This window comes from Hippocampus guttulatus, chromosome 6 (assembly GCF_054856545.1).
Source record: "Hippocampus guttulatus isolate MCC_2025c chromosome 6, RoL_Hgut_1.0, whole genome shotgun sequence".
NCBI lineage: Eukaryota > Metazoa > Chordata > Actinopteri > Syngnathiformes > Syngnathidae > Hippocampus > Hippocampus guttulatus.
In genome coordinates this window covers 24,559,847-24,577,413 of record NC_141266.1, presented here as the reverse complement: position 1 = coordinate 24,577,413, position 17,567 = coordinate 24,559,847, and the positions used below count along the sequence as shown (strand labels likewise).

At 47.9% G+C, this 17,567-nt stretch overlaps 2 protein-coding genes across 2 annotated transcripts; both read left to right on the top strand.

Moving 5' to 3' along the window:
- Positions 1-406: 406 nt before the first annotated feature.
- Positions 407-4,895, top strand: rpl18 (ribosomal protein L18). Its single transcript, XM_086112977.1, has 7 exons — positions 407-473; positions 1,058-1,144; positions 1,688-1,795; positions 2,279-2,377; positions 2,706-2,829; positions 4,019-4,088; positions 4,761-4,895. Exons 1-7 carry the CDS (start codon positions 471-473, stop codon positions 4,834-4,836), a joined length of 567 nt encoding a protein of 188 aa, XP_085969103.1. The 5' UTR covers positions 407-470; the 3' UTR covers positions 4,837-4,895.
- Positions 4,896-5,117: 222 nt separating this feature from the next.
- Positions 5,118-16,961, top strand: sphk2 (sphingosine kinase 2). The gene is made up of 8 exons (XM_086112976.1): positions 5,118-5,287; positions 8,365-9,648; positions 10,882-11,031; positions 11,115-11,209; positions 11,288-11,403; positions 11,500-11,709; positions 12,151-13,681; positions 14,828-16,961. Exons 2-8 carry the CDS (start codon positions 9,156-9,158, stop codon positions 14,888-14,890), a joined length of 2,658 nt encoding a protein of 885 aa, XP_085969102.1. The 5' UTR covers positions 5,118-5,287; positions 8,365-9,155; the 3' UTR covers positions 14,891-16,961.
- Positions 16,962-17,567: the final 606 nt, after the last annotated feature.

The window sequence follows — 17,567 nt, the reverse complement described above, 5'->3', positions numbered from 1 at the left end:
AAAGCTAAAGATATTGCTGCATAATTTGTTTGTGTCTTTTTATGACATTCAAAGAAATTAATCGACAATACATCTTTGTTTATAGAGGGCTTTCACAACACGCTCTGCAGCTGTAAAGGGGAAAACCAAGGAATAAATGCGTCTTTGTTGTATTGTCATAGCAAGGCAGAATTGTATATAGTTAACATATAGTTAATGGTTTTCAAGGAAATAAAATAGGTTGATAATGTTACTTTACTGACAGACGCATACTCAGATTAATAATCGTAACTATTTTGTAAATGGCATATAAATCGATGCTTTGATTTATCCTGTCGCTAGAGGCGCCGTTCAATATTCCGCCCAGTTTTTACACGTGGTGCCTACCGGAAGTCATGGTTGACTTTAACCAATCAGAAACGCGAGATTTCCGTGCACTGTTTATCGCGAGACTTACGCTCTTCCTTTTCCCTTTTCCCTTTGAATCCAAGATGGTAGGTGCCACTAGTTTAACTTTCACGATACGCCAGTTTGACTATCCACGGTCATCCTCCTAATTGTCACCGCGCAACATATTCATTGTGACATTTACCGATTGTGGGAACAGTTTACATTGCGATGCAACCGCTATTTCGTGGTATATGTCCTTCCCAATCACGTTAGCTTCGTCTCTTCTTGTCCACAGCTAGCCAGACTAAATCCTTGACGGTACACACAACACACCTTGAAAAGTGGCTCTCGATGTAAAACAACAAGGTCCAAGCTAAAGTATACGTATAGTATGTATATATATATAGTATAAGTATACGAATGTGTCATGTGGTGGTGATGGTGGTGCTACACCTCTCATCTTTGCGTTGGCCAACTAATTATCCGCGAGCGCTTGAAAGTCAACGTGTGTACCGACCGACTTGTTCAAATATCGCGATGCGCCTCGTGTAGTTCATTTTAATTAAGTCTTGTATTCGTGGGTGGAAAAAGCACTGGTCCCAGTTTGTACCAAGCGCCCACTAGTTACAATCGAGGAAATGAATGAAGGTGATCTTGTTCATTTATGTGTGTTTCGTGATTCCAAAAGGGAGTTGACATCAGACATAACAAGGACCGTAAGGTGCACAGGAAGGAGCCAAAGAGCCAGGATATCTACCTGAGGCTCCTGGTCAAGGTAAGTGCGTCACACACAGATGTGCACTGAACCTCTGTTGATCGCCGGGGAGATGTTTCTTACCCAACTTTCGATTGTTGACAATCGGTCATGTCGAGACCACATGATTAACATCCCCCTCACTCCCATAAGCGATCGTTACATTTTAAAATACTGCAAATTTCAATTGTATTTCGCAGTGCACGTTCTCACGCTCACTTTTAACAATCTGATTTTTTTAAAACCTCGCTTTGAGGTATCGAAAATGTGTTCATTTTGCAGTTATCCAAATCAGATGCAAAGAAGTATTTTCTTCGAGCTGTTTTTACCCCATAGTTGAAGTTTAGTTTAAAACTTGACATTGAAACAAAGATTGCATGTTTAAACCTTTAAGTGTTGAAGTAAACCATACAGTTTTGTCCAATGAAGGTTCATGAACTTCATTGATGGGCTAATGGAAATTCTAACCCTTCAAATAATACATCACTACTAGAACGGATACGGAGCACCGACACGTTTGGAATGGAACACAATAACGTGTCCTCAACATGGTTTGCCTTGTAGCTGTACAGGTTCCTGGCCCGCCGCTCCAATGCGCCCTTCAACAAGGTTGTCCTGAAGAGGCTCTTCATGAGCAGGACCAACAGGCCTCCCATCTCCATTTCCCGCCTGGTCAGTCTTTCCAACCTCATACTCCTCATGATGAAAAGACCAAGTCCGAAATGCTTAATTCGTTCAAATTCTTGGATCGTAACCTTGTGTACGAGTTTGAAAAAACAAAACAAGCCTACTGGGGCTTCATTGAAAACAAAGAGAAGTTCCTTCATGCGGGCCGAAACCTCAGTAAGTCACAATTTGGTCAATTTGACTGCAGTAGCAGCGAAAGATGACCAGCTTTTCCTTGTAATCCGCCAGCAGCGCCACTGTCATCCTTGCCTAGATGGCGCCGTTTCATAAAACAAAAGCACCGAGCACCATAGATGAGTTGAGCTTGAATCCTCTCGAGGCCGCTCAATTTTCACGGTCCTCGGCGTAGCAGATAGCTCGCCCTTTAAACCGTGTTTCGTAAGCGTGTCTCTTCGTAGGGGAATTTTTGTACACACAGAGTCGTTACGGATTGTCGAGTCAAAAATGTCGATTTGTGTCTCGTTCCAGATCAGGAAGATGAACATGGCCGGCCGCGAAAACAAAATCGCCGTCGTCGTGGGATCAATCACCGACGATGTCAGGATCCAGAAAGTGCCCAAGCTCAAGGTCAGCGGCCACTTTGCATTTTCCACGACTTTGTGTGGGCGCGACCCCTTCTGTGCCTTAGTGTGACACTTCCAGTCTGTGTGTCTGCCGCTGACACTGGAAGCGCTCTGCCGTTGCAACGGGATGTTCTTAGTGGGAAATGGACATTTAGTTTACAGTGTCATCGGCCGGCTGCAGCACACACAGACTGGAAGAGTCACAGAAAGGTGGAGGAGTTGAATATATTTTTTTCTTTTTTCCCTGGATCCAATTCCCGAATGCGGATTAGCTCTGACTTTTTGGGAGTGGTCCACGCTTGTGTCTCTGATTGTGACGTCGCTCTCTCAAGGTGTGCGCTCTGAGGGTGACTGACGGTGCTCGTCGCAGGATCCTGCAGGCCGGAGGCCAAGTGATGACTTTTGACCAGCTGGCTATGGCGACACCCAAAGGACATGGCACAGTGCTGCTGTCTGGTAAGGACAATGCCGCGCATTTTTTCAGTGCTCGGGAAAGGTCGAGATTTAGCCCTGGGCTCACGACGCACCGCGTTTACGGTGAATGCGTCGCACGGCTGAAACTCCAAAAGCAACATCGCAATGAACAATTCGATTTTGAAATATGGAAGATTGCGATCTGAAAACAAAAACGCGCTGCTTCATTTCAGTCGCTCAGTAGGGTTTATATTTTTTCTGGATTTTATTTTTATTTTTTTCATTGCTCGTTTCAAGATGAGATGAATGTCTAAGTGGCGTAGTCCACATGTCGACATTTATGTTTCATGAAGAGTGGAAATGTAAAAGCCACGGCTCGGCTTGCTTTATTGTCGTCATCGGATGTATAGCTTCTTGACTTGTTTATGCCCCGCCTGTTTTGTACAATTGTGACATTCTCCTAGTGAATGCAAGTCAGTGTTTACGAAGGTAACGGCTCCAACTGAAGTAGATGAACTCTTTCATCTTGATTAAGGGTTCTTTTTTTATTTATTTGAGCGGACGTTTCACCCAGTAGCGCAAAACATTTACGTGTCATAAATCTGACATTCTCTATTGTAATACAGGTGACGTTACTGCTTGTGTATGTTAAAAAAATACATGGGAAGAGGAGCTTGAAAAAATTGTCGCATAAGAAATCACAATATTGAGGGGGCAAAAAAATGGTATCCTTCAAAATCATACTTTATACACACTCGGCGTCTCGTGACTTCTTGGCTGATTCTGAGAAGCTGCACCTATTGTGGTACTGCACTTGGTTGACAGAGGCAGTCCTGCCGTGTTGTATAAATGATCAGAGTGTAGATGTCAAGCATGTGGAAAGTGTGCGGTCGCGCTCCCTTTGTGGTGGTCAGACGCAAGCAGCCGCCGTCGTTCAATATCCAGGCATGGATGTTCTTTTCGATGAAACTTTAATCCGCAGCCACTTGCTACTGCGGATGCATGTTGTTGGTCCTGAGCCAAAAATTACAAGAGAAAAGACTGCTTGAATTGATTTTGGGCTTCACAAGCCCGTGGGTCACTTAAGGGAACGTCATCTATGTGCCCGAACCCCAAAATTCGGAGAACCTTTGGGAACCTCCACAGCCGCATGTTGATCATTTTTGTAGACGATGGCAAACGAGATAATAAAACCACACCTGAAGGCTATGAAAATGTTTTTGTTTTTCAGGTCCCCGTAAGGGCAGAGAGGTCTACAGGCACTTTGGAAAAGCTCCTGGAACTCCTCACAGCCACACCAAGTATGTTCATTTCTTATGATCTTCAAGCCGCCATTTATTCTGATGAAGTGTTCCTCAAAAACAGCTTTGTAAGCCCCGAAATCTACATTTAAATTGATTGTAAGCCACTCCAATATTTTGCACAATGTGAAGACTGCATTTAAATAATGTCGTGCACGTTTCATAAATGTGTACCAAAATGTGTTTTTTAACTGTTCTTTCATAGATGCCATTCAAATATATTTCACATCAGTTCAATACAACGGAACTGTCATGCAATGAAATGTTCGCACGTTCTCAAAGTGTCTCAAAATGACACTTTGAGAATCCCTGGTGAAATTGTTTCAAGACTCATTGGCTTTGTTGCTATCGTCACTTTCGAGTCGAGTCAAATGTATGCATATGGCTCTTTATCACAAACGAGCATCAAAAGGTGGACTTTGCACAATCAGGATTTTGATCCGATCAGAATGTACTCGTATATTAAGTTAAACGGCTTTTTATTTTATATTTCTTACTGCTCACTCAACTCCTGCTATTCGCAGGGATCGGGGCGGAAGAGCCAACAGATAACCCAAATTTGTTTAGAATTGACATTTATTGAAATGGGGCGAACCTCGCACGGCCCCTCTCCTCAAAGGTCAATAAACGTGTGTTAATCGTAACTTGTGCTAACCTCTTTTTCTTTTCCAGGCCCTACGTTCGATCCAAGGGCAGGAAGTTCGAGAGAGCTCGCGGTCGCAGAGCCAGCCGCGGCTACAAGAATTAAAGTCTCGCTTTGTTGACCGTGCTTTCGGTTTCAAATAAAAAGACTGGCTGTACAAAACACTTCCTCTTTTGTGTTCTGTCCTGCCCCTTATATGGTGCCACTGCCACAAACTTGGTGTGTGCAAATTCTTGTAACATGACCTTCAACAACGATACATTCCTTTGAGCAGCTTCGGCTGAAAGCGCGAGGGCAAGTCATGGCTCTGCGTGGAAATGATTGGCTGCCGAGGCATTTTGATTGAGGCGTTCTGGTCCAAACAGGAAGCGCGCGACGGTCCGTCACTGATTGGAGAATGTCGGAGGGTGTCGCGATGTTTTCCATCTCGCCATTGGGTTTCCTTTGCGCCGCTCAACGCAGCAACAACAGCAGCAGCAGCGTGCGCGCTTCCGGCAGCGCAGCAACACACCGCTTGGCATCGGAACGAACAGCTGTCCACGGCAGACGAGATGAGGTACGGCGCCGTCTCCTTCCATTTCGATTATAGCGGACTGCTTGGTAATCTCGCCTTGTTAAACCTTTGCTCTGGAGTCCAAACCTAACCTCGCTAGCCGACTTCCATGCGACTATCAACGTAGCTAGTCGCGAACCTACAAAAAAGGAGCGTTGAATGCCTTCCGAATATATCTTAGGGCTCTTTTAAGTATCTATCGCTTGGACACCGAATCACTTGACGCTTCACGTTTCAAGACGAGAAGCAGCCAGTTAGCTTCCAGTTGGCGTATCGGTACTTTAGCACACTTGGCTAACGTCAAAACAAAGTCGCCAGAAATTGCGATGTCCTATCCCAGGACAAATTACAACGCATAGCGTCTGGTTTAGTAGCTCGGACTTTGAAATGAATCTCTATCGCCATACCAAGCCGAAGAAGCCTGTCCGGCTAACATCCGCGCAACACCGGTTAAAGTTCAAACACGAAGCACACTTTGTTTTCAATTTTACGCTAAATTTTCCGTCCCCCAGAATGAGTGCATTTTTACGGAATCATCAATTGTCGAAGTAAAAAATATGGTTCAGCGAGGAGATGGTGTTGCGTGATTAATGCATTTTTTCATCAATTGGAACTTATCACTCGGGGGGGGGGGGGGGGGGGGGTTTGTACGGGGTGCAGTCTTAAGTCAAACCCAGTACAATCACCCACTCACTGAATCAATCAATCTATCTATCAATCAAAGCCTTCAAACCAGAAAACAAAACCATTGAGTCCGGTGTGACTCTTCAAGGGCGATCTGGCCAAGAAGACAGAGCACAAATAACGTCATAATCACGGTACGATGAATACATAAAAAAAGACAGTAGACATCAAGGTATTCGTTCCAAAGAGGATAAAAGAACAACAGTACAGTTTCAAACAGAAAACTGTCACTCGGCTACCAATTCAAACAGAAAACTGTCGATATTTGTGGCGCAGCAAGTACAGAACAAATGGATATATTGCAAACACGGCAAAACAACTGCAGTCGACTGTATCGTAACACCCTGAGAAAGATTACAGTACATGATTTGCTTTTCGTCAGGGCCCAGAAGATGCCCATGCCCACTAAAAATGTTTTGTTTACGACAAGATTATGAAAGGTAATCAGTCCATTTTATCGTACATGACCATAGACACAGAGCCCATTTTTATGGAGCAAAAGCACCGATTGATCAACAATTTAAACCTGAGGTTTGTGCTTCCAAGCCAAAAATGTTTTGCCGGGGCCATCTTGCCTCACCTGTGCACGCTCTGAATATGAGAAAGGACATGAGAAGTGGAGGCGGTTCAGCATGAGTCTCGAACACCACATGTATAAATTGAGCAAGGCAGTTTGATGAATGTTATTGTTGAGCGTCAAACAATATATGCAGTCAGGGGTTAAAAGCGAGAGCTTGCCCTCACATGCCCAAAATACCCCCCACAAGTCAGTCCACAGCAGCTTCATTGTGTCGGAGTCCAAATTAGCCCATTGCTTGTATTCTTATTTGACGGGTCCACGCCCTGCTTCAAGGACCAAAGGTGCAACAATGGCCGCCCGGCTGCTCCTTTTGGAATGCGAACCTTATCAAAACAGGACATCGGCCAGGCATTGATTCTGTCTGCGCCGCAGCTTGCATAATGTTTCCTGACTGTCGTAAAAGTTGAAAGTAAGAGGTGACCACCTCCAATAGTTGAGCAATGATCGTGCCAAGCGTTGTACTTTGACATATCAAAGCAGCTTTGAACCGTCATATTCCCCGGCGCATTTGTACGCTACGATGAAAGGTCTTTTCTCAGTGAATCGAGACCTTCATGATATTGGCCTGAATTCAAAGAAAGCTGAGTCATTTCTCAGTGCTCAGTTTGTTTGCTTGTCATTTAGCCAGCCAACAAACATTGCGTACATTTACCCCCCCCCCCCCACCCCCAAAAAAAGTATAATAACATAAATAAATTAATTAAATACACTGATGGAGGCCTAGCGCTTGCATCAAACTGCCTATTGTCGCACCCAGTTGAAGTTTACCGTCAAAGTAGTGCCTCAGGAAAGTTTGCGAGCTTAATGCTAACACACAATGCAATACGTATGTATATATACATAGATACATATATTTATATATATATGTGTGTGAGTGTGTGTGTCTACGTACGCAGGGTCCGACATTAACGGTGGCTTGATGGCCCTAGGTCACTATGTGGCCAGCTGAATTTCTCCCGACAGTTTTAAAATAAATGCAATGAAAAGAACACATTCTTTCTTTATATTTATTCTTCAATATTTTCAGTTTTATCCACTTAAAACGATCCATCGTCATGGATTACATCCTTCCTATGGAATGGATTACGCAAGATCGAAAGCCCAGAGGGAAAACAAAATCTGTACATTGCGACATTGACAGCCAGCTACCCTAACTACAGAAGAGTGTGTATATTGTTTTTGCCTAGCGATCGTTGAAGCTTAGCATATTATATCGTGAGTATACAGGGTCGGTGCAACATGATTGGGCCACCAGCCAAAAAGGCTTCATGACGTCGCCTGCTTCATATCAATTTCAACATAAAAGAGCCTGTGAGAACTAGAGTGGACCTTCTGCATTTTGAAAGGGAAAAGCCAAAAGTGACTTCCTCAAATGTAATTCTACAAATGAAGTCAAAGGGCATCGTATCCGTCGGATGGATGCTTGTCTAGCAAAGTCTGCAAGTCTCGGACTACTCGTGACCGGCGTCATTGCGGGCAGATGCGGTTCGTTGTCTCGAAAGCTTTTGGCCACGGTGCTTGTTGTGTGTCAGCAAATTCCCGGTGATGATGATGATGACTTTGACTCACAATGTGGCTGAGCGAAAACAAAATGAGCGCGTCATGCAAGGTACCCGCCCACGTCTTCCTCTTCTCGCCGGTTTGCGTGAAGAAGACCCAAATTTTCTGGATGGTGTCAACATCATCGAGCTGGACTTTGATCGGCAGCGTCGCAAAATGGGAATTCGGGAGCTGGGCTACTCGGAAGCTAGCAAAATTGCCAAATATATCGCAGTCGACTAGAAAACAACGCTGTCATTTGGCGTCTTTTATGCAGGCGGCGAGACGTCCGCGAGGGAAGGCGGCGCTTGGAATTTTTACCATGACGAAGAGCCACCTGGACCTGTCTCCCTGTTTTTGGTTTGTTTGTTTTGTTTTTGGCCCCCTGTCCGCCTGTCTCTCTGCTGTTGCCGCCACCCAGATGGAGGACAGATTAAAAAAAAAAAAAAAGACGACGACACTCCTTGGCTCTTATCATCTCGTCAAAATCAAGAACAATCCTGCACTTTTTCCTGTCTGCCCAGCACCAAACAGGCAGCCTCATCACAAACATGTTTATTTAATGAGCTTTTTTTTTTTTTTTTAGCCTCCTTGTGGAGTCACGGTGTTGATTTTGCTTTTTTTTTCCCAACTTACTCATTTGATCAGTATTCTCAGTGGAACTTGATGCGTGTTTAATTATTTAAAAAAGTCTCTCTTATTGATGTTGTAGCTGCTAAATCGCCTTACGTTGTGATGTTGTTTTTGTTTTACCTCGTGGATCTGACCTGTTTGAAATGTGTTCAACGATGACCTGACCCAGACTGAACTGTAGATCCTTATCTCAGCGACACACTGGAAGCTTCCATTTTGTCACGATGAATCAGAAACTGTTTGGCTTTCTTCTCCAATGCAGACACCGAGAAGGACACATGGGAAGGAAATGGTTTTTCTTGTCAACGCGAGAACTGAAAGATCTTTTTTGAATCAATTGAAGTTGGCCTCGCGGCTTTTAAATTTGTAAAAAAAAATATTATTATTATTTTTTTTTTGGCCTCGTTCAAACCGGTCCACCTCCGGCAAGCGAGGATGCGCTCCCCGGAACCGTCCTCACCCCCCCCATCGGAAGCCCTCCTTCACGGCCAGTTTGCCGGCTGGGCCTCCGGCGGCAACAACCACGCCGGCGGCAGCAACAGCAGCGGCAGCAACAACAACGGCTGCCCCGACAGCCCCGGCGGTCCGGGGGGGCTCTCCCCGGCCGCCTCGCCCACGTTGGCTCCGGCCTCCAACTACGCCCTGACCCTCACGCACGCGCACGTCCACGTCCAGCGCCTGTCGCCGCGTCCGGGCAAGGAGGCCCGTCTGCTGCTGCCCATGTCGGAGCTGGTGGGCTGCAGCTGCCCCCGTGCCCCCGCGCCCCCTCTCCTGGTGCTCTACTGGTACCCGCCGGGCAAACGACGCAAAGGGGTGTCGCGCCGCCGCCAGGTGAGGGCCTACCTGGCCGAGAGCAGAAGCGAGGCGGAGCGATGGTCGGCCGCCGTGCAGTGTTTGCTCCGAGGGGTGCCGGTCACGTCTGAAACGGGTGAGGGTGCTCATCGCATGCGCGAATACGGTTGTTTTAGTCTTTGCATGTAAATGTTGACTTGTCGACCGTCGAACTGGAGTTTGTGAGTTTGTCGTTGAATTCGTCAGATCTCGGGTGCCTGTAACGCGCTTGACTTTGGAGTCGGCCAGTCCTCCACGAAGTTGGTGGCTGGAGTTCACTGCAAACCTCTTTCCTCTTGCTTCCATTTTGATTCCGGCGTCATTTGTAAACGGTTGCTAAATATAGCTTCCTGTCATTGTGACCCAAGACATGAAAGCATTTTTGAGGAAAAACGCCAACCGACGGCGGGGGTGTCAACGCCTGAAATGGCTTGATGTCACTGCTACGTGTACTTTCAATATACTTTGCTAGCTGCTCGTCCCAATTTTCACCTTTTTTTGCGTCGCCTCGGCGCTTCCCCGGCATCTGACCTCCTTTCCTGTCTCCTTCCTCCCCCCTTTGCCTCTTGAATGTGTCTAATCTCCCTCTCTCCTTTTGTTTCCTGACCTCAACGAAAACCTCCTCATCCCCCTCGCCGTGTTTACTCCCAAGCAGCGAACGCAGCCGCCCTCACGTCAACCCAGCCGCCGAAGTTCATCCGTCATCTCTGCTCCTTTGTTTGCTTCGCTTGTTGTTTGGCGCGGCGCTCGTGATGGGTTTTCGCGGTGGCCGTGAGCTAGATTGCTTTTCTGTTGATGTGTGCTGGAGTGCTCGCGGATTGTCGTTACGTAATCCAAGATTAAGTGTGCGGTCGCATCATCTCCCTGAGCACTCAATCAAATGGCGAATCGAGGCGAGTCACGTTGAAATACGGCACGTATCCAGTCGTCTTTTATCGGAGAGATGCATCTTGGGAAGAAATGGCGCATTTACGTTGCTGACAAGTTTGTTGAAATGGATGTGAAATGACCACCAAAACGTCATGACATCACACACCGCGGTGGACTTGTGGGGACGTATTTTAACTCTGTGTGGAAGATGACATGGAAAAAAAAGGTCTCTGTTTGGAAGTCGCAAAGTGTTGAAACGTTGCATTGAGCATTTGACATTTCTGCCAATTTATGAGCATTCTCCCCGCACAGCGCCGGGTTGTGTGCAAAACTGTAAATCCTGCACCCAAGGTCCACCATTGTGCAACAACGCGGTGACGGTTTACCTCACATCCCGCTTGGCCCCATTTTAAGCCGTCTCATTCTCACCCACTAATTTATCCCCCTCCCCCCGTTTAAGAATTTTCCAGAAGCTTGCTACCTCGTCCCAGGCGACTACTGCTGCTGGTCAATCCCTTCAGCGGGCGAGGACAGGCAATGCAGTGGTGTCAGACGCACATCCTGCCGATGATCAGAGAGGCCAACATCAGCTACAACCTGATCCAGACAGGTAGCGCCACCACGGCAAAATGGACCCTCATGAGACTATGCCGATGTTGAACAAGTTGCCCACTGCGTCTCAATTTGCCTCAGAGCGGCAGAACCACGCCAGAGAGCTGATCAGGGACATCTCGCTCCCGGAGTGGGACGGCGTCGTCATCATTTCTGGAGATGGCCTCCTGCACGAGGCGAGAATGGAAAAGGGCGAACGGGGACGCATCACGGGAGGCGCCTCGATGCTGATACGATGCGCTCTGATCCGGCAGGTTATAAATGGCCTCATGGAGCGTCCAGATTGGGAGCAAGCGATCAAAACGCCCGTTGGCATTCTGCCATGCGGCTCAGGCAACGCGCTGGCCGGGTCCATCAACCACCACGCAGGGTAGGAAACATTGCAGCGTTGTCGCGACGGTGGCGCAACATTTAAGCCCTTCGCCGACATCTGCGTTGCAAGTCACGTTTTATGGTGCGCGTGTAGGTTTGACATGTGCCTTCGGGAGCCTCTGCTTTTGAACTGCTGTTTCCTGCTTTGTCGCGGCGGCGTGCGGCCCATGGACCTGGTCTCCGTGACGACCAGCCCGCCCGGCACCAACAACGGTCGGACTGCTCCTGCCGTGCCCAGGAGGCTCTTTTCCTTCCTGTCCGTCGCCTGGGGATTTGTGTCCGATGTGGATATCGAAAGTGAGAGGTGAGCAACGGAAACGTTCGACAAATGGGTGAAGAAAATCCCGCAGCAAACTGGGAAAAAAAAATCCAAGACATAAAAAATAATGGGGGGGGGGGATTGAGAATATGCCAACCCACGGGTGCCGAACTGCGAATATGCAGGAGTCGACTGTAGGTTTACACTGTAATATCGTGATTCGCCACTAGATGGCGCTTGTGTATTTGGCCCTTCCACTGCCCGCACTACAACGTGAGTAGGCCGAATCTTTTTTTATTTTTTGTCCAGATTTCAAATGATATGCAGGGCAAACATAATACCTCACTCATTTTAAACGCTGAGTGAGTTGATTTTTAGGTTTTGCGCCATCTTTGAATGGTCATTTTTATGCAAGGGAGCCTTCGCGTTTGGGGGAGAAAAAAAAATGACAGTGCGCCATTTCAAGTCCTTGTCACGTGACGGCAGGTATCGGGGCCTGGGCTCGGCACGTTTCACCCTGGGCACGCTGGTGCGCATCGCTTCCCTCCGCTCCTACAAAGGTCGTCTGTCCTACCTGCCGCCCTCCGCCGTGGCCACGTCACCCGACGCCACGCCTCCGCCGCCGAGGAGGCCCCTCTCCCGAAGCGTCACCGAGGGCCTGGAGGGCTTCTGCAAACCCCCCATCCATCGCACCTCCTCCGACATGGGCATCAGCGAACAGCGGAGCCTGCGGCGGGGCGAGGGCGAGCAGGAGAAGGAGGAGCGGCAGCGGCAAAGAGAAAGGAGACGCCTGCGAGCCCGGGGCGGCGCGACCGGCGTGGTGAGGGCCAGCAGCCTGATGGAGGACAGGGAGAAGGAGAACGAGGGGGCGGTTGAGATGGAAGAGGCCAGGCTGAAGGGCCAACGGGGTGACTGCGCCGTGGGAGGGGACGGCGGACTGGGGCAGATTCAAGACGAATGCCGCGACGAGGGACCAACCGAGGAGGACTCGAGCGAGACGGAAGAGGAGCGGCATCAGGCCGGCGACGGGCCGGACGGCGGAAAGGGTGAGGGGGTGGTGCGCGGCCAAGAGCTCGGTGAGGGCTTGGAGGCAGATGGAGGCTGTTCGGCCTATCAAGATGGACTCCGGGAAGTCGGACGGGCCGTCAGGAAGAACTCTGCTCCTTCCAGCCAGATTGCCAACACTCTGTTCGCTCAAGCCGACTGCAATTGCGTGGAGGACGTGGACCTGGATGGAAGCTACTACCAGAGAGAGGTGTACCCTCTGGATGTCACCCGCGAACGAGCCCTCACCATCTCCTCCCCCTTTCGGCGCCCCCTGTTGGCCTACAAAGCCAGAGTCGCCGACCAGAACCAGAACTCCTCGCGGCCGAGGCCCCTCTCTCTCCTGCAGCACTCGCACTCCAACTCGCTGCCTCCGAAACTTCCCTCCCTGTCCCTCTCTCTGTCCCCCACGCCTCCGTCCTCGCCTTCGTGCGCCTCCCCGCACTCCTCGTCCTACCTGGCCCCGCGCCCCAACACGCCCGGTTCCGCCTCGCCCTCGCCCTCCGTACGCACGTCCTCCTCCTCCTCCTCCTCCTCGTTCAGCTTTGACATGGTCGAGCCAGCGGGAGCCCTGAAGAACCGTCCTTACGTCACGCTGCCTTTAAATGTCCCCAGAGATGACCTGCTGCCCCCGCTGGAGCAACCGCTTCCCACGCGAGACTGGGTCACCATCGAGGGGGACTTTGTCCTGGTTTTGGCCCTTTACCAGAGCCACCTGGGAGCCGACCTGCACGCCGCGCCGCAGGCCAAGTTCGACGACGGGCTCATCCACCTGACCTTTGTGCGGGCGGGCATATCCAGAGCCACGTTACTGCGACTGTTCTTTGCCATGGAGAGAGGAACGCACCACTCCGTCAGCTCGCCCTACGTCAGCCACATTTCCTGCCGCGCCTTCCGGCTGCAGCCTCTGTCTGCGCGCGGGACCCTCACCGTGGACGGAGAGCTCGTGCCGTACGGGCCCTTGCAAGCGCAGGTCAGTTGGATGGCAGCGAATCTCTGCCTTTGTTTTTTTTCTCTTGCGCATGAGGTGGAATTTCTTTTCTCAGGGATGGCAATTTTCCGCGGAAATCCGCCGTTTTATTTCTTAAATTGATCATTTTTGTGAATCGTCTAAATCCGTTGAGAAAATTTTAGGGAGGGTCAGGTACCTTATCGTCGAGTTTTCACGAGCTCTCCCGATCAGTCTTTCCATCTTCCGATTGTAAACAGCCCTGCGATTGGACGTGTGTGATGTCTTACTTGTTGTGATTGGTCGCCCCGTCCAGGCCACGCCCCTTTCCGCTTTTTTCATCACTCGCCATTGCCGTTTTCTGAAATGTCATAGCTATGAAAATCTGTGTTGGGCCAGCTGTCGTTGGTCAAACTTAAAATTAAACCCAAAAAGCCTATCTAGAAAACCTGATTTGCAAGGCAAAAAAAAAAATAAAAAAAAGGGAAGGCGTTCCTTAAATCAGCGTCAAACATCCGTTTTTGAAGCCAACTCTGATTTTACCACATGGCAAAACATGTCAACTTTGACAGCGTTACATTCCGACTCCGTGATTTGCGGCGACTTCCAACAGAAACGCGAGCCTATTTTAATATGCACGAATAAAGCGTGCTCGACGTGCGCATACCTCCAGACATGGCAGACATCTCGTCACACCGCGACGCCCAAAATTAAGTGAGCAAATATCGACGGAATCCAAATCTTCATTTTGAATGCAGTCAAGAGTATGAATCTAAAATTTCTCAACAATATAATGACAGATGATGTGCCTCGATGGGCAAACGAGAGGATGTAGAATGATACGAGTCACACCAAATACTGTTCCATCAGCCACGCGTGTCCCGTAGCGACTCGTTGGCGATTGTTTGAGGAACGAGCTAGATGACTCGTTTAATTAGTCATCTCCTGAAAAGGCCCAAATCTCAGCCGAGAGAGAGTATTATTCACCACATGTGGCCGTGACCGTTATCAGAGACGAACCACAAAGACCCTGTTAGCGCGCACCCGAATGAGATTGGGACGTGTGTCAGTTAAAATGGTCCCACAAATTCCCTTTGCGGCGGTCCGCCATTTTCTTGCGAATCGAGTTAGCGCTTGCATGTTTTTTGACGCCTTATCCTTGCGTTGCAGGTTCATCCCTCCATGGCGCGACTCATTGTTGGTGACTCGGGAGTGCAGGTCACCAGGTTCTAAATCAGGAATTGTTTGAAACACTCACCTCTGAATGATGTCCCCCCTTCTGTTGCTGCGTATGCTCTTGAGAGACTGAAAAAACCGAGGTCGCACAAACGGGTTGACGGAAAAAAAGGGATAACTTTGCCGAGCCGCCCATCGATAGAGCAGGAATGCAGGGATTAATTGTGACATTTGATTTGATTTTTTTTAATGGAGGAATGCAAACTGCACCGCATTGCACAGCTGCGGGGTTACGCCAAGCGAGCCCGGCAGACGCATGAAAACTGCACAGCCTGGAATAACGAGGGAAGAACAATCGAATGTTAGCTGATTTTTGTTTGTGTTCACCCCCCCCCCCCCTGCAGACTGTGCATGATTTGGGGCTATGTGTACGTGATGGTATGCATGCTCAAAAGCACTACCGATATTTTTGCCTTACGGGTGGGGGGGGGGGGAGAAGAACATTCAATTGACTTTGCCGACAACGCTCGACAGCAGCCCCATGTCGGAGCTTCGGTGGTTAACAAAGTTCATTTCACTTACTTGACCTTCAACAGTATTTGATGTCGACATTAGGTTGCACTCAATAATCCTCTGGAGTGCATTGAAGGCTCATTTCGCGCAGCACATGAAAGCCTCTTTCACACGGAGCCGGCAATTTATCCACCTCTTAGACAGAACTCGGCAATGCTACGAGCGCGCCCCTTACAGATACTCGGGGCTGTACCGACTCGCTGACCACTGCTGCTAACAGTCAAGCCACATGATCCGAGCGTAAGGAAAGCAGGGAATTGAGTCTGCCGCATGCGAAGCGCTCCGCCATTATTCACGTTCAAAGTGATGTTGTTGCTTCAAAATGCACATCTAACGAATCCCCTTTGGCAGTCAACGGATCTAAAGCCCCTCTTTCATAGAATCGTTCCCCATCTGTCAAATTGACGCTGGTGGTGAAGTCACTTGAGTTTGCTGCTTCGGTTTCTCAAATTTTCGCTCGCGAGTGAAACAAAAAAAATGTGCCGCGCGATAGCTCCAATCTCTAAAAACTCATCACTTGTGTCCCTCGTAAGGAGGAAACCGGACCCCTCCTTCCCGTATTGCTTATTATACAGAAGCGCAACATTAAAAGGGAAGGTCGGGTGATGCTGCATTTTAGAGGATGTGTGAAAGGGGCTAAAATCACAACACTAGAATGCACACTTGACGTTTTAAAGGTGCGGCGTACTTTGCAAGAAAGAAAGCACCAGAACGAGTACCTTAGACCAGATGCTACAAAAAAAATCATTTGTCAATTTGTTTTTAATGATCATTTTTAGCTGGGAAAGTTGAATGTACAAACATTAAAAACAACACTTTTGCGTGCGGGGTGGGGGTTTGGGGGTCACAATGACGGGAAGTGAATTTGACTGAGCATTGACAACTGAAATCCTGTTCATGTGTCTAGCTTTGCCTTAAATGACCTCACAGATATTTTCAGATGAAATCAAACAACAGGGAGTGACAATTGATGACCTGCTTGGTGTCGATGGAATTATCAGACCTGCTGATGAACTGGTCAAATCAATAACACGTGCACTGGATCAAACAGTCAAGATAAATGTGTGAACTGTTTGGGTCCCTGTCAGCACAGCGCATGTCCTGCTCATGCCTGGAGATATCAATGCCTTTTGTTTTATAATCCAGCTGAAAATCTTGACGGGCAAAAAGTGCACGACACCGTTTCACTGCTCATCAGGCTGCTATTTTGCTTGTTGGATTCTGTTTTGTTTTGTTTTGTTTTTTTAATTTGTGCACAGTACAGCTAGAGTCTACCACAATGAAGTAGGGTTGTAATAACACCACATAGAAGAATATCACAATTTACACTTTTGATCCGTATGAACCATATCAAAAGACTTTTTTAAGATTGACCATCTTTGGATGTTGGAATGGAACAAATGGATTGGTCTGCCTCTTGTTAATGTCATGCACTCGTCTAGAGCGGCTCTGCTTGTAAGAAATTGCATTTATTACTAAAATGAAGAACAGCATATACGCTTACAGTGTACAGTTCATAGTTGTGTGTTTTCAATAAATGCAACAGAAAAACTGCTATGACTTGGTTTTTCTCCGGTAATCGAGAATGCAGCTGCCTCACTACTGCAATGAAACCACACAAACAAGAATATAGCACTGCAATTATACAGTTGATGTTAAATGTGTGAAAGTAGTACATCTACATGAAATATCTTGAGATGCTATTCCTGATGAGTAAATGACGTAAATGTGTGCCGATCTCTATGGGCGTGTCAACTCATCCATCGTTGATCGTGGGAGTTATGTTCCAACAAGAACCTGTGATCAGTGAAATCCGCAAAGTAGTCAACTTTATTTTTCACAATGATCACAAATACAATACTGTATTGAATGAAACCAAAGATTAAACCTCTTTTTCACACAATGCACTGTAAAAAAATTGCACGAAAAAATCAGTGAAAGCCTGAAGCCGTGCAAGATGAACCGTGTTATAGCGAGCGATTACTGTATAGCTAGTGGAAGTGCTGTAGGTTGTAAGTTTAGCACTGACGTTGAAACTTTAAGATTTCATATAAAAATGGGGCCCAACGTCGAGTTTTGGAAAATAAAACTGCGGAGCGGAAACCCGTTATCGAAATAAAACATCGATTTTGAAAGATGACGCGCGGACCGGAAATGTTAT